Source organism: Schistocerca serialis, chromosome 9 (assembly GCF_023864345.2).
Source record: "Schistocerca serialis cubense isolate TAMUIC-IGC-003099 chromosome 9, iqSchSeri2.2, whole genome shotgun sequence".
Lineage (NCBI taxonomy): Eukaryota > Metazoa > Arthropoda > Insecta > Orthoptera > Acrididae > Schistocerca > Schistocerca serialis.
The window spans coordinates 309,435,420-309,452,591 of NC_064646.1; the positions used below are offsets into that span (position 1 = coordinate 309,435,420).

Sequence of the window (17,172 nt, forward strand, 5' to 3'; positions counted from 1 at the left end):
ACAGAGAGAAACTTAATGTCAGTATTGATAGTCACGAAGTAGGTTAAGGAATTCTGCTACGAGGTATCAAAATAATCGATGTCGGACAGAGTAAAGAGGACATCAAAAGCAGCCTAGCACTGGCAGAAAGGGCATTCCTGGCGAAGAGAATTCTACTAGTATTTAACATAGACCTTATTTAGAGTAGAATGTAGTTTGGAGCGCAACGTTGTGTGGTAGTGAAATATGGACTGTGAGAAAACCAGAACAGTAGATGTGCTTCTTTGAACGAATGTTGCTAATTAGGTGGACTGATAAGGCGAGGAATGAGGACGTGCTGCGCAGAATCGGAAAGGAATATGTCAAAAACACTGACAAGAGGAAAGGACAGGTTGATAGGAAAGCTGTGAAGATACCAGGGGATAACTTCCATGGTACTAGAGGGGGCCATAGAGGGTAAAAAATGTAGGGAAAGACAGAGATTGGAATATATCCAGCAACTAACTGAAGATGCAAGTGCTACTCTGAGATGAATAGGTTGACACAGGAGAGGAATTCGTGGCGGGCCGCATCAAACCAGTCAGAAGACTGATGACACACACACAAAAAAGAAACCCTGTCGAACTCCTAATACCAAACTCAAATTTTCCTCTGAGAAAGCTTTTGACAACGTTAACTGGAACACTCTCTTTCAAATTCTGAAGGTGGCCGGGGTGAAATACAGGGAGCGAAAGGCTATTTACAATTTGTACAGAAACCAGATGGCAGTTATAAGAGTCGAGGGGCATGAAAGGGAAGCAGTGGTTGGGAAAGGAGTGAGACAGGGTTGTAGCCTCCTCCCGATGTTATTCAATCTGTATATTGAGAAAGCAGTAAAGGAAACAAAAGAAAAATTCGGAATAGGTATTAAAATTCATGGAGAAGAAGTAAAAACTTTGAGGTTCGCCGATGATATTGTAATTCTGTCAGACACCAAAGGACTTGGAAGAGCAGTTGAATGGAATGGATAGTGTCTTGAAAGGAGGGTATAAGATGAACATCAACAAAAGCAAGACGAGGATAATGGAATGTAGTCAAATTAAATCGGGTGATGCTGAGGGGATTAGATTACGAAATGAGACACTTAAAGTAGTAAAGGAGTTTTGCTATTTAGGGAGTAAAATAACTGATGATGGTCGAAGTAGAGAGGATATAAAATGTAGACTGGCAATGGCAAGAAAATCGTTTCTGAAGAAGAGAAATTTGTTAACATCGAGTGTAGATTTAAGTGTCAGGAAGTCGTTTCTGAAAGTATTTGTATGGAGTGTAGCCATGTATGGAAGTGAAACATGGACGATAACCAGTTTGGGCAGGAAGAGAATAGAAGCTTTCGAAATGTGGTGCTACAGAAGAATGCTGAAGATAAGGTGGGTAGATCACGTAACTAATGAGGAGGTATTGAATAGGATTGGGGAGAAGAGAAGTTTGTGGCACAACTTGACTAGAAGAAGGGATCGGTTGGTAGGACATGTTTTGAGGCATCAAGGGATCACAAATTTAGCATTTGAGGGCAGCGTGGAGGGTAAAAATCGTAGAGGGAGACCAAGAGATGAATACACTAAGCAGATTCAGAAGGATGTAGGTTGCAGTAGGTACTGGGAGATGAAGAAGCTTGCACAGGATAGAGTAGCATGGAGAGCTGCATCAAACCAGTCTCAGGACTGAAGACCACAACAACAACAACATTTTCCTCTGAAACCCTGTCTTCTATTCCTACCCCTACAACAGGTTATTAGTTTTCCGTCTCCCTTTACATACTGAATTACACGTTTAATGTCTTCAAACAACGCTCTCTCTCTCTCTTCATAGTTGTAAACCTGAGCTAATACTGTTGGCGTTGGTTTACTGTCGATTAAGGTGAGAAAGATCCTATCATTGACCTTTTCACGTAACTCAAGATCGGTCCTACTTTCCTACTCAAAACGAATCCAACTCCCATTGTACATAATTTTTTCTGATTTTGAGATTGCTCTATATCCGTGTGATCAGAAATCCGCTTCAATTCAGTGTTTTCCCCCTCCCCGTTGTATCTAGATTGAGCCTTTGGATTCCCGTTTTCAGGCTTTTTCTTAGACACTTTCAAACTTCTGACGTTACACGCTCAGACTCACTTTTTTTTCTCGTGGTCACCTCGCCCTTGGAAGTCATCTCCTCGAGATCCGAATGAGGGTCTAATCCGGAATATTCCACGAATGGAAAGATTAACATGACAGTATTTGAATTGGTAGCTACATGTCATGTGGATACACATTATATGTCTCTAATCTAGTGGTTTCTATTGCCCTCTGCATCCTCACGACGCTGATCATTGCTGATTCTTCGGTCTTTTAGAGGCAGTTTTGCAACGCAAGGGCAAAAGGGTGCCCTGAACCTTTGTCAGCTCCTCCGCCCTCTTTGAGAAGGCTGTTGGCTGAACGAGGATGACTCTTCATGCCGGAATCTTCGGGCGCCATGCTGATGAACTTTGGTCAAAATTTAAGCAGGGGCTGCGAGATTTTGATTAGTACCCAAAGATAATACCCTGAGACCATGGATACAGAAGTTAACATATGTTAAAACACAATCCTTTTGCTAATATTGGAAGCTCGTGTATGCCTTTTCCATTGTTAGCTAACTAAATTTGATTTTTAAATCTCCATCGTTTGCAGCACGCTATTTTATCCATTTTTTTTTTTACTTCTTTAACCAAATGTGTTTTGACACATCCCTGTTTCATTTGTCTGAAATGGTACCCAAAATCAATAAATCGTTCAGTAAAGGAACATACCTTGCCGACTACTTTGCAGCTGTAAAACGCATTAAAGCACTTGCAATTTCATTTTGAGACCAATGAAGTTTGGGTGAGCAAGCTCAACAAAAATAAAATGCACGTGTGTTAGACATCCATACACATTAGACACTGACGAATCAAAACATTATGACCACTGCCCACCGCGAGGCTGAATACCTCCTGGTGGTGCTGAGAGCACGTGAGGCCGTGAGGAAAGAATGTAAGCGGAAGAGAGACGAATGGCAGTTATTATAGCGAAAATACGGACAGTAAATTCGGAAATCCACAGCTGTAAACGGTTTTGCCAAAGGACACATTTTTGGTTCAAAATGGTTCAAATGGCTCTAAGCACTATGGGACTTAACATCTGAGGTCAACAGTCCCTTAGACTTCGAACTACTTAAACCTAACCAACCCAAGGACATCACACACATCCATGCCTGAGGCAGGATTCGAACCTGCGACCGTAGCAGCAGCGCGGTTCCGGACTGAAGCGCCTAGAACCGCTCGGCCACAGCGACCGGCTCACATTTCTGGGACGCTGCGGCTGGAAACGACAATCTCTGAAACGGCGAAGTTGGTAGCCTGTTGGCGTAACCTGTCGTGAGCCCTTGCGGAAAGTGGTTGAAGGATGTGAAACAACGAGTAGGCCGTATGGTATTGGACGACCACGTCTCATCACAAAACGTAGTCGACGGGTCTCCTATGTGTAATCCAGGATAGGCAGCGATCTGAAGTAGATCTGATGACAGGGTATTATGCTGGTGCAGACACAAATGTTTCGGAGCACAGCGTTCAATGGTCATTGTGGAGCATGGAACTTCACATCACACGACCCCTATGTATTGCTGTGTTGATCCAAAGACATCGTCAGTGATGACTGCAGTTGGCACAGCATCACTGAGTTTTCGCCGTGGAAAGATGGAAACGTGTCGCCTGTCGAATGAATCGCCTTTCTTGTTACACCAGATCGATGGTTGGGTCCTTACATGCCGTCATCCAGACGAATCACTGCACGAAGCATGAACGGCGCCACAAAATGATTCAAATGTCTCTGAGCACTATGGGACTTAACATCTGAGGTCATCAGTCCCCTACACTTAGAACTTCTTAAACCTAACTAACCTAAGGACATCACACACATCGATGCCCTATGCGGGATTCGAGCCTGCGACCGTAGCAGTCGGGCGGTTCCGGACTGAAGCGCCTAGAACCGCTCGGTCACCGCGGCCGGCAACCGTGCTACAGATGCAGGCTGGGGAGGTAAGGACTATGCTACGGAATACAATGAATTGGGCTTCCAAGGGATCTCTGGTGGTAATCCGTGAACATTACTGCGGATCACCTGCATCGTTTCATGTTTGAAGTCTGGCCGGCCGCGGTGGTCTAGCGGTTCTAGGCGCTCAGTCCGGAACCGCGCGACTGCTACGGTCGCAGGTTCGAATCCTGCCTCGGGCATGGATGTGTGTGATGTCCTTAGGTTAGTTAGGTTTAAGTAGTTCTAAGTTCTAGGGGACTGATGACCACAGATGTTAAGTCCCATAGTGCTCAGAGCCATGTTTGAAGTCTCCCCCTAGGGCGATGACATCTTCCAGCACGATAAGTGTCCGTCCTGCAATGTGAGAATCGCGCTACGGTGGTTTGAAAGGCATTAAAGTGAACTCATATTGACATCTCGGCCAAAAAATGTGTCTGATCTGTTTCCTCTGGAGCATGTGTCGGGTGCCAGCTGCGTGTCCATAAAACACCATCCTGTGATTTGCGGGAATTGCTTGACCTGTTCGCAGACGTCTGATGCCACATACTTCTGGAATCTTGTCAAGGACTTGTAGAACCCATGCAAAGTAGAATCTTTGCTGAACTGTGTTTGAAAAGTGGAACAACATACTATTAAGCAGGTGGACATAATGTTTCGGCTCATACTTTGTATGTATGTATGTATGTATGTTCCACATCTTCTAAACCACTGGACCGTTTTCAACCAAACTTGGTACACATATCACTTATTGTCTGCAGAGAATCGCTGTGGCGGTAAGAACTACCTGCATATCAAAGAGACGGAGTCTGGGGATGAAAAAGGTAGTGTAACCCACGACGCGCAGTTTCCCAGACTTTATTCATACAGTATTTGAAAATGAGAGCACTTAATGACTAGCAACAAGCTTTACACATAATCTCAATCCTTTTCAAGCTTTTTCTCGCTGACAGCCCCAAAAAATGATGAAAGGAAAACAGTTTATCGCGTGCTACATTTTCGCTGTTCATACAATAACATTGCCGCATCAGGCATGGCGTTTTAATTTATTACTTCTTTATTACTAACTGAATTCGTGACATATTTTTCAGACAGTATTCACATACAGCAGTGATTGTACCTGCAGAATTATATCATTATACGACCCATAGTTCAGGAGATATGACGTCATAAACACTGAGATGCGTGAAAAATTTCCGCATCATGCGTTACGTTTAAATTTGTTACTTCTCTGCCACTAATCCTATTCACAACCAAATTCTAAGGTGGTACCCACATATGCCGCTGAATAATATACCTACAGAATTAAATCATTGTACAATTGCTTAAGACGGTATGACGTCATAAACACTTCTGAGTCAGACTGAAAGTTTTTGTAGAGGGATGCAACCGTTATGAATATAAATATTGGAAAGCGTCTAAAAAGGCTGTGTGATTGCTTAAAAATAGTCGGTAGTTTTCTCTGAATTTGTTTGTTAACTGTTATCACGCGTTTCGGGTTTAAGCCACCATCTGATGACCTATTATAAATAGACAAAAGTAATAGATGCTATGTTATAAATTTTACCGAACCTCATTTATAATAAAAGTCAGTTCTAAAACAACAATAGTCAAGGACAAAACAGAAATGCATATCATTTTAGATACAAATACATGAGACTGCGCAGACTTCAAATACTGTCATTACAAATATGTAGAAGAACAGGTAGCACTATTAGTTGCACAGTTCGACCCGAACTGTTGAACTACGTTGGTGCTGGCCTTTCTTGTATGGCACTTCAACAGTTATGGTCGCACTGTGTAAAGAGAGGAATGTACGGCGAGCTGCTGCTAATCAACCTTATCGCTAAGGATCTAAGAAGAAGATGGATGAAATTCTGATCAGCATCTCGCACAGGCATGAAAACACTGAAGTACCAATTTGGTGGTATGATGCCAAGTTGTTGTTGGTGTGACACTTTTTCCGTCAGTGAACTTAATATTGCAGGCACATGTTGCTGAAATCTGATATGTTCATCGCCTGCTGCACATGTTACGCACATGGCATATAATTTTCACTATTGCACTTCTGTTTCCTGTTTGCTGCACAGATACTGCACAAAATTTAATTTTCATTAAACTAAGGTGGAAGACTATTTTCACAAGCACTATTTCATACTTTGGATACCAGTAGTGATATTTCTTAAAATACCATGAAATTACTGAATAGTCAGTTACACTGCTTGACAACAGATAAGGAACAGAGTCATTGTTGGACAAAACTAATCAAAGGCAATGATGGCAACATGAATCACAGTACACACATAATAGAGGTAAAGTGTTGTATTTGTAACGAAAAATAGTACAGATTTCACCACATAGGAAATCAGGATAATTGACATAAATAACGTTCATGTGTGACACAGTTCACACTCCCAATATTGCACTCTTAGTGAGGAATATGTCCTCCTCCGGTACTAATTCAAATTTTGCATCCGTTATTAATGCTGGCTACAGAACTGTTGATGAGTTCTTGGGCATTGTCCCTCACTTCTCTCAAGGCGGTTTTCAGTTCTTGCGCGGTTCGGGGAGAGGGTGATAGTTGAGAAACACATCTGAAAGGAACATCACAGGCAAGCTGTATAGGGTTTAGACCCGGACAATAGGCAGGCACTTACTTACGTTCAATATCTTCACTTTCCTATGTGTTCTTCACTTTTCTATGTGTCCGACACCTCAGCAGAAGGCCATTTTCGTCTATAAACAGAAAGTCGGGATCTACCGCTCCCATAAATAGATGGAGATGAGCCAGAATAATCTCCCAGCAATATCGCTTTGCTGTAACGGTACCTTGCACAAAGATATGCAGCGGTGTTCGGACATAGTGCGTAATATCTACCCAGACAATAACGCCTAGGCCATACCGATGAATATCGTGCACATTCTGTGGTGTATAGCGTGATCCCCTCTCTCCACGATAACTGGTGGCCAGGTGCATAAAGAGCGTTCGTGCAGAGGCTTCGCTACATTTAATACGTCCTTCCCTCTGTATTGTCTTCCGATGTCATCGGTCGGGTTTTCCATTGCAATTGTCCGTTGTTCCGTAGCAATTGGCAGTTGTTTCTTAGCAAATGTCAGTTACTCCATAGTCATTGTCAAGCAGAGAGGGTATCCGTACTGATACCGCAGGAGGTAAACAAAAGTACCGACAGCTACTCATGTAATTAATATAAGAACGCCCTTACTTCCAGGAGCCTCAGGGAAACCACGCGGTCCGCTGCGAGCGGGCAGGCAATGGCGAGCCGTCCTCTCTCTCCAGCAAGGCCAAGAGGGTGACTTTTGTGGTACGGGCCGCCGGTGGCTACACCGCTCGATGCAGGTTCCGGGTGTCAAAGGTGAGCTCTCACATCTCCAGTACAGTGTGCTACAATGTGGTGGCCTATAGCCTTTTGACTTACAATGGTAGTAATCGTTATTAAACTGAATGAATTAATTTTACATATAGAAATCTAGCTATTTAAATTTTAAAATTTTATGTAGGGCTGTGTTTGAACACGACTTGAACTGTTCGAACAGCTTACGTTACAGTTCGGGAAATCTCGCATTCTGTTCGACCTTTTCATCGGCCTGCAATCTAGCGATTTTTGTTGGAACTATCACAACGACATGCCTTATATTTTAATAATAAATTGATTTTAATAACAAAAATAACTGTGAAACACGGACTGAAATATCTTCTAGGGTGCGGTTCATGCGTAACTACGACAAATAATAAATAAATAAAATTCAGTCATAGCTTTCGCTCGTCCCGCGGTCTAGTGAGATCTGATGGTACTATCTCCAATATGGGTCTTGATCCAGTAATTCATTCTCGCGATAAAAATTATAGTCACTTTATTACGATACATTTCATTTGTTTGGCATTTAATTCTTGATTGTTTCGTCTGTACGTTGCCGTCTTGTCTTCAAACTGATTAAAAACTGGTAAAGTTTTTATCCGCTATTCTAACAACCCGTTTACATGGGTCTCACAAAAGCGGATTTCGTAAATCGATTTCCCAATACCGCTTCTGGGCGGTCATGTAAGTTAAAATCGGTTCATACTGGGGGTATGAATATTGATCGACATTGCCTCTTATTTTATTGTTTATTTTATTTTTTAAAAGTCATTCTTTCATTAACGTAAAAATTTGAAGAACAGTTCGATAGTGATCGAGTTTGTATCAGCTTTTGTATAAAATTGTAATTCATTGTGTTTTAATACAATAAAAGGTTTTTGGAAAAAATGGGCGACTAGCAATTTGTGGACCCTTGTTCTTGAAGAACATATTCACTATGAAGATGTGTTAATGACTACGGTGCTTTAAAAATTCCTCATGCTCTACTCTTGCGTAATATTCTACACACAATTTTTAACACAATAATCTCTGCCAAATGATTGACTTCAGATGAAATATTGGTTCAGAACATGATCTGTCTTTCCTAAAACAACCTAGATATTCACCTAAATTACTCTCCAGCGCTGTTTCTGTTTAACATAGACTTGGAAAATACGTTACAAGGAAGTGATTGTAAAGAAATTCCTCTGTTGTTAACATCTTGTTTATTGCCTCCCTTATCCGGTAGATATGTCAAGGTCGCCTTCCACTCTCCTGGGAGCTTTTCTGGTGTCTAAGATTTCCCAAAGATTAATTTTACCTCATTTTTCTTATTTTTGGTAGAGACCATTTCAAAGGTTCTGCTGTAATAGAGTCTCCGCCAAGTACCTTTATAAGGTTTAAATAACTTCTTCAGCTTCTTCGCTAGTTGGGGCTAAATCTTCTTCTAGATTTTCATGAATGTCTGAGTATTAGAGCTTATCGATAGGAACAGAAATCCACTGCTGTATAGCTACGCTATTGGTGACAAACCGCTGTAAAAAGGAGTAACTATCTCGAGCGACCTTAAGCGGAATGACCACATAAAACAATTATTGGGAAAAGCAGATGCCAGATTCTGATTCATAGGAAGAATCTTAAGGAAATGTAACTCACCCACGAAGGAAGTGGCTTATACGGAGCTCGTTCGACCCATTCTTGAGTATTGTTCATCTATTTGGTGTCCCTACCAGACAATTCTGATAGAAGAGATAGAGCAGATGCAACGAAGGGCGAGACGTTTCGTCATGGGATCGTTTAGTTAGCACCACAGCGTTACGGAGATGCTCAACAAACTCCATTGGCTGATGTTACAAGTCAGGCGTTGTACATCACGGAGAGATTTACTACCGAAATTTCGAGAGAGCACTTTCCTGGAAGAGTCGGACAATATACTACTTCCCCCTACATACCTCTCACGTAATGGCCATGAAGAGAAAATTAGAGAAATTACAGCCAATACAGGGGCTTACCGACAATCATTCTTCCCACGCGACATTCGCAAGTGAAACAGGGTTGGAAGTCTCAGTTACTGGTACAAAAGTACTCTCCGTCACACACCATTACGTCGCAAGCAGAGTATGATGTAGATGGATTGCTTCTGGACAGTTAAGCAGCCGATAAAAATATTTTACGAGTATTTCGATATTTTCAGTGTGAGATAGGCCAAAGGAGAGCCTCGTCCCGTGTTCCTCTGCTGTTAGATTTACATTTGTAGTACATCCACCTAACTCTTTAAATCGCACTTTCTCCTCCAAAGATCTGCTGGAAAAGAGGCCGATTAGTAGGTCGTCTCCAGAAAACACTTCCCTACTAGATTTCCTTGTGTACTCGCTTGTTTTACCACCATCTAACCTATGGCCTTTTTACTGCAAGGGTAGTAATCGCAAGTAAATTGAAAATATAAATTTTACGTAGATAAACTGAACTGTTATTTTTAAATTTTATGATTAATAATCTAAGATTAAGAGCAATAAAATAAAACACAGATATGAAAATGAGTAGTCTGCGCTTTACACCACTCATTCACAGTGCCGTCAAGTCAACTAATCTTTAAAAAAAGTACTCATACATTATATCTGCACAGGACGCTACAAGCAATTTCAAAGAAAAATGCTGACCTTGGACTGCGAGCAACGTAGCGCTCTTAGCTCCGAAAGGGGTGTCAGATCGTAACATGCGCAGTAGGAAAGAGACGGCTACGTCTTTTCTCTGGGATTACAATTACAAATAACCTAAACTGGAACTATCACATAGATAATATTGTGGGTAGAGCAAACCAAAGACTGCGATTCATTGGCAGAACACTTAAAAGGTGCAACAGGTCTACTAAAGAGACTGCTTACACTACGCTTGTCCGCCCTATTCTGGAGTATTGCTTTGCGGTGTGGGATCCGCATTAGGTGAGACTGACAGATGACATCGAAAAAGTACAAAGAAGGGCAGCTCGTTTTGTATTATCGCGAAATAGGGGAGATAGTGTCACAGACATGATACGTGAATTGGAGTGGGAACCATGTAAACAATGGCGTTTTTCGTAGCGACGGGATCTTCTCATGAAATTTCAATCACCAATTTTCTTCTCCGATTGCGAAAACATTCTGTTGGCTCCTACCTACATAGGGAGAAATAATCACTATAAAATAAGAGAAATCAGGGCTCGCACAGAAAAATTTAAGTGCTCGTTTTTCCCGCGTGCCGTTAGAGAGTGGAAGGGTAGAGGGACAGCTTGAAGGTGGTTCATTGAACCTTCTGCCAGGCACTTTATTGTGAATAGCAGAGTAATTACGTAGAATGGATCGTAGCGTTTCTAGTTATCGCGTAGAGAGCGCTACAACAAATGTTTTGATCCGTTTTATTTGCGAACTATCATTCATTCGAAGAAAATGGTGTAATTTTATTGTTACAGCTCACATTCAAAGAGAAATGGTGTAATTTTAGTGCCATTCCCAACTTGAATTCGAAGGTAAATAATTTTAGTGTGATATTTACAGCGGTCCATACCACATGATAACTTGCTGCCACTGCAGTGATACATGATCTGATATTTTGCGGGGTAGCGGCGCCGTCTTTTTACGAGAGCCTGAAAACTATTTTTGTGGTCAGCCAGAAAGCGATGGAGAACATACTGACCATAGCTTCCAATCTGCAACTACACATTCTTCCTCTGTTCACTGACAGAAATGTTTCTACTCTCTGTTTACTCTGCGGGATCAGGAACTATAATTATAAATAAAAGTTTTGAGTTCAAACTGATTCATTTATATTTAAGAAAAGTACACACGCAAAAATAGTAAATTTCCTGATAATCAGGGGAGGTGGCAGGGGGGAGGGGGGCTAAGGGGCTATAGCACCCCCCCCCCCACTCCGAAATGGAGTATCATATTGCACTGTATAAAATGACTTCAGAAAACAGCACATATATTTCTCCAACAGATTCAATCAGTTTTTAAAAATAATTATGTAGCAATATAGGTTGCAATGTATTTCGGACACATTTTAAGGACGGAAAATAGCTTACTATATAAACCAATAAACATCATTTAACTTAAAATGGACGTCTTATTATTTATTAATACAGATTTTTCACCCTGAACTCCAAAACAGTTATTAAAAACTACTTTAAGCAACACCAAATTTTAGCAATTTGTCGGTGGAGGACGCCAACTCTCCTTTTGTTAAGCGATATTCCATTCCCCCAAATTCCCCGCACCCTGCCATTAGCCCCCCCCCCCCCCCTCTTGACCGACTTCTAGAATCGCCCCTGCTGATAATAATAATAATGATGTCTCTATCATAAGCTGCACTATGAGCAGTTCAGAGGCGACTTTTACGGAAAGTGCCCATTAAATGCTCTTTCGCCCCGACCTTTAATAATCATAGTTAACTGCTCGCCACAAAAGTGGAAAATAATCTCACCACTTACCACCCGATTCTGTTAACATTACGGGCGGCACACCTCAGCATAATCTAAGCGATCCAGGTCGGTGTAAAGTCCTCGCAAGTGCACTTCCTATTTGTGCCAAAAACGTGCGTCTAGCAGCACCATACTGTGACGTCATTCGAGGTAGGGCGTAAGCCGGCGTCTGACTGACGCGGACCGCGTGGTAGGTGGATGCGAAGTAAAGATTCACTACCTTTCACGCCGTATTTATATATGGGCGCAGCGGACGGCCGAAGGGAACACCTGCAGTCATCCACTTCATGCCCCGGTAGCAACCTCTAAATGAGTACTTTCTCGGATACGTATTATTTAGTAACTCGGTCATGAATCAATTAACAATCCTCGTAATTTTTGTATGAATGGAATTAAGTTGGCTTTAATCACAGAAAAAAGTTTTAGCTCCCATGGATTTAAACTTTTCCGGCTAGAAGTTTTAGAACGGAACTAACAGTAGAATATGACCTCTGAACTACATCTTTAAGAGACCTTGTGTTGATTTGTATTTGCATCAAAGTCTTGAAACTTATTATATCTTAATTAACCAAGTTCTGTAGTCAGAACTATCATTAATACGAGGGTGAGTCAAATGAAAACCTTAAATATTTTTTAAATATTATTTATTGTGCAGAAGTGGTACAAAGCTGTATCACTTTACAACATTATCTCCCCCACGCTCAATGCAAGTCCTCCAGAGGTTACAAAGTGCATAAATTCCTTTAGAAAAAAATTCTTTTGGTAGTCCGCTCAACCATTCATGCACCGCCTGGCGTACCTCTTCATCAGAACGGAACTTCTTTCCTCCCATTGCGTCCAGTGGTCCAAACATATGGAAATCACTTGGGGCAAGGTCTGGTGAGTATGGTGAATGAGGAAGCCACTCAAAATGCAGATCTGTGATTGTTGCAACTGTTGTACGGTCAGTGTGGGGTCCTGCATTGTCATGTTGCAAAAGGACACCTGCTGACAGCAATCCACGTCGCTCTGATTTGATTGCAGGCCACAGATTTTTTAGGAGATCTGTATATGATGCACTGGTGACAGTGGTCCCTCTAGGATTGTAATGCTCCAAAATAACCTTCCCTGCTGATGGTTCTGTTCGAAACTTCTTTGGTTTTGGTGATGAGGAATGGCGCCATTCCTTGCTCGCTCTATTCGTCTCTGGTTGGTGGAAGTGAACCCAGGTTTCGTCCCCAGTAACGATTCTTGCAAGGAACCCATCACCTTCTCGTTTAAAGCGCCGAAGAAGTTCTTCACAAGCATCAACACGTCGTTGTCTCATTTCAAGAGTCAGCTGCCGTGACACCCATCTTGCAGACACTTTGTGAAACTGGAGTACATCATGCACAATGTGGTGTGCTCACCCATGACTAATCTGTAAACATGCTGCAACGTCATTCACTATCACTCGGTGGTTTTCCTTCACTATGGCTTCAACTGCTGCAATGTTCTGTGGAGTCACAACTCGTTGTGCCTGACCTGAACGAGGAGCATCTTCCACTGAAGTCACACCATTTGCGTACTTCCTACTCCATTCGTAGACTTGCTGCTGTGACAAACATGCACCACCGTACTGAACCTTCTTTCGTGGATGAATTTCAATAGGTTTCACACCTTCACTACGCGAAAACCGAATAACAGAACGCTGTTGTTCCCTGGTGCAAGTCGCAAGTGGGGCGGTCATCTTTATACTTATATTGCGACGGTATGTGTGCATCTGCACTATGCTGCCACCTACAGGCCATTCTACACGCTGTTTGTGGCACGCTTACCAACTTACAGGATAACGGCGCGAAATTTCGATTTGTTATTTTGACTCAACCTCATATAACTGATACTTAATCTACTACAAATGAAGACGTTTTTGTTCCAAATTTAGTTCTCAGTGAATTACTCGAAAACTATTAGAGGTAGCTTACTGGGGCTCTGTAGTTAATGTTTTCATATTAAACTGACGCTTCATATCAATTTTCTTTTTTCTAAGTCTAATATTTAGCGCCTTCAATTTTTCGTAAAAACTTGGATTTCGACCAAAACACTGCTCCAATCAAGTTGAGGCTGGTAACACTTGATTTTGACGTACATTTGCACATTCTGAACAATTTTTGTCTTTTTAGCTTCATTATTTAGCGCCGCTTATTTTTTATTTAAAACGATGTATGTAGGGAAACATATTTATCTGATCAGTCTGAGATTTAACAATTTAAACATTAATATACTGGAGCATATGTTGACAAATTTCGGAAAAAGAACTTTAATTTTTAAATTTATCCTTAGATTATGGCGCAATACTTTGTATGCTACGCACAGACGCGTTATGATGACGCGGCCGTAGTAGCAGTGAACTGGGATAAGTCCCGGCGCACTCTCTCTCCTCTGTACCTCTCAAACCATACAGCGCTTGTTTCGTCACAATATGAATTTTAATTCCAGTTATTTTATTGTGTTTATTCCACCAAAATGGTCTGATTTGGAAATGCGTATCATTATTTTATACTTGTTTTGTTGTTTTTTGCCGAATGTGCATCGTTTCGGCTGTCTGAATTCACGCGCCCGCCCGCCCGATGGCGGACTCTGGTGGCGCTGGCCTGCAACTGGCCTGCACGTTATCGGCGGAGCGCCCTGTGTGAGAAGCGTGGGGTGCTTCCGGAAAGCTCTGCCTGACATATCCTGACGCCGATGTGGTGTACCGTAATACAGCGTCGTAGCATGGAGTGTTAAATGTTTATGGTTTGGGAACACAGCGTTGGCCGCCAATAGTGAATTGGGCATTACGCTTACTTTTTTGAATTATCCGTCTAAAGGTATCGTTTTATTTTGCCCGTTGTACTAGTAATGAAAAACGGACATTATGTATTAAAAGATTCTTGTCCATAGGGCCAAAGTAATTAAACCCAGATTTTACTTGTGGTCACTTTATTTATGTTTTATCGAGTAAAACTTTTATTAATGAATGGATATACGAGGGGCGTTCGGAAAGTAAGCTCCGATCGGTCGCGAAATGGAAACGACTATGAAAATCCAATAAAGCTTTGCACAGATGTGTTGGGTAGTGTCTCTAGTATAACCCCAGTTAGCATCACGTCGCTCCTCTCATTTCTCAGCTCGCAGTGAGTGCGTAAAGATGTCTAGAAAATAGTGTCTGCCGCCAAGTACGAGGGCCTGGTGAGAAATTTCGCCTGAAGCTATGCAGCTAACATTACATAACTGTCGTGCTGTTTCGTCTTCACGACAATTCTCAGCCGCATTCTGCAGGGGCAATGAAGATGCTCCTGCATCGTTTTCAAATGGAAATGTTAGATTACCCACAATACAGTCCGCAGTTGTCTCCCCCTGAGTTTCATCTCTGGTCACATGAACCGCTGTCTTTGAAGACAACATTTTGACACAGACAACGAGGTGTAGGCCAGCGTGGAGAATTGGCGGAAAGCACTGGCGGCTGCCTTCTATGATGAGGCTATTGAAAAGTTGGTACAACGCTATGACAAAAGTCTAAGTCAGAACGGCGACTACGTAGAGAAGTAGCTGAAAGGTGTAGCTAATTGTTACAAGTAAAACATTTCTGATGTTCACTGTGGTTTCAATTTGGCAATCAATCGGAGCTTACTTTCTGAACAGGCCTCGTACTTTAAAGATAGCAATTTCAGTCAGTCTGTCAGGATATACGTCTCAATTTTTTTGTCTGAGTTACTGAGAGCTTAAATGAAATGAAATTGCTTTTGATTATTTGAATTCAAGTTAAAATATCCGCAGTATTTTCATTGTCTGTATCGCTGTTGTGCGTAAAGGCTCTGGTAACATTGTAAGCGAGCCGCTTACCTGTTTTAGACGAAGGTTGAGATCGGTGCCTATGACTGGAGAAACGGTGGCGCTCAGGATGTCCCACAGAGCTGATGGCCCTGCAACCGCGAGGGCGGCAGTCCTGTAGCCAGCCAAGAGTACTAGCTTCATCTGAGGGATATTTTTGTTAATAAATGGTATTCAGCTCGGTCCCATCAGTTAATTGCCCCAGCCCCCCATTCCCAACGGCACAGGTGCCTATACAGTCTCCATTGAGGCAGTTGCCTGAAATCTTTTCATTTTATATTTATTGTCATGCGAGGAGAACTTATAAGTCAGTAATAAAAAACCAAATTCATGCAGTTGTTTTGATGGTGACTTTAATTCATCGCCGGCAGCTGTGGTCGAGCGGTTCTAGCCGCTGCAGTACGGCGCCGGGTGGCTGCTACGGTCGCAGGTTCGAATCCTGCCTCGGGCATAGATGTGTGTGATGTCCTTAGGTTAGTTAGGTTTAAGTAGTTCTAAGTCTAGGGGACTGACGACCTCAGATATTAAGTCCCATAGCGCTTAGAGCCATTTGATTTTTTAATTCATCCTGACATTCATTCCCTCAGACCTGTTATTTATTTGGTAGTGGTAAGTTCCTATGGGATCAAACTGCTAAGGTCATCAGTCCCTAGGCTTACACACTACTCAATTTAACTTACTCTAACTTACGCTAAGAACGACACACACACCCGTGCCCGAGGGAGGACTCGAAACTCCGACGAGGCGGCCGCACAATCCGTCGCAAGGCGCCTGTTATTTATTCCAAGAAAAGAACAAAAAGGTGCAAAATAATTATATGCATCACCAAATAATACCATTTCTGTGGAACAAACAGGAATTAAAATCCAAATTTCGTATACACGTCAATCAACAAAAAAGAGAGAATTACTATGTGAGCCGGTGAGTAAAAAGCTGAGGAGAAGATTGGCCAAATGCTACATATGGGGAAAATTTTCGTAAACTGCGGAAACTCGAATTCTCTGAAAAGATGAGGAAAGAAGGTTGCAAGTGCTGGAAATATACGGAGGAAACTAGAGGACGTGAGTGGGAGGGAAAGGGCGAGGAATGAGGAGGTGCTGAGTTTATAAGAACAGAAACTTATTGGACACCATAAGGGAAAGAATGAAATTGGCTAGGCCACATCTTGAGGTGCCAGGTTCGAAGATGATAGCAACCAGCAGTCTCAGGGAGGAAGCAATAGCCACGTGGAACTAAAGAGGGAGGCGTAAGACGGAGAAAGATGGTCAAGTACGACGCCTGTACTTGCCAGAGGGCAGAACAATTACTGATGATCACGGTGGTGCTGGTGACTGACTTGTAACTGATACACTGGAGTTATACAAAAAACCTAAGAGTTATTTTTAATGATATTTCAGAAAAAAATCGTTTTATAGTATGCACAGGTCAACTCTGCATTTTAAACACATTGTGCATTTCTTCGCATTCTCTGCTTCAATCTACTAGG

General features: G+C 42.1%; 1 protein-coding gene across 1 annotated transcript in view; it reads left to right on the forward strand.

Moving 5' to 3' along the window:
• Nucleotides 1–17,172, forward strand: part of LOC126419795 (uncharacterized) — a 49,949-nt gene that overhangs the window by 29,953 nt on the left and 2,824 nt on the right. The window contains exon 3 of the mRNA XM_050086981.1: nt 7,274–7,417. Coding sequence (XP_049942938.1) covers nt 7,274–7,417 — 144 coding nt within the window. The remainder of the gene's footprint in view (nt 1–7,273; nt 7,418–17,172) is intronic.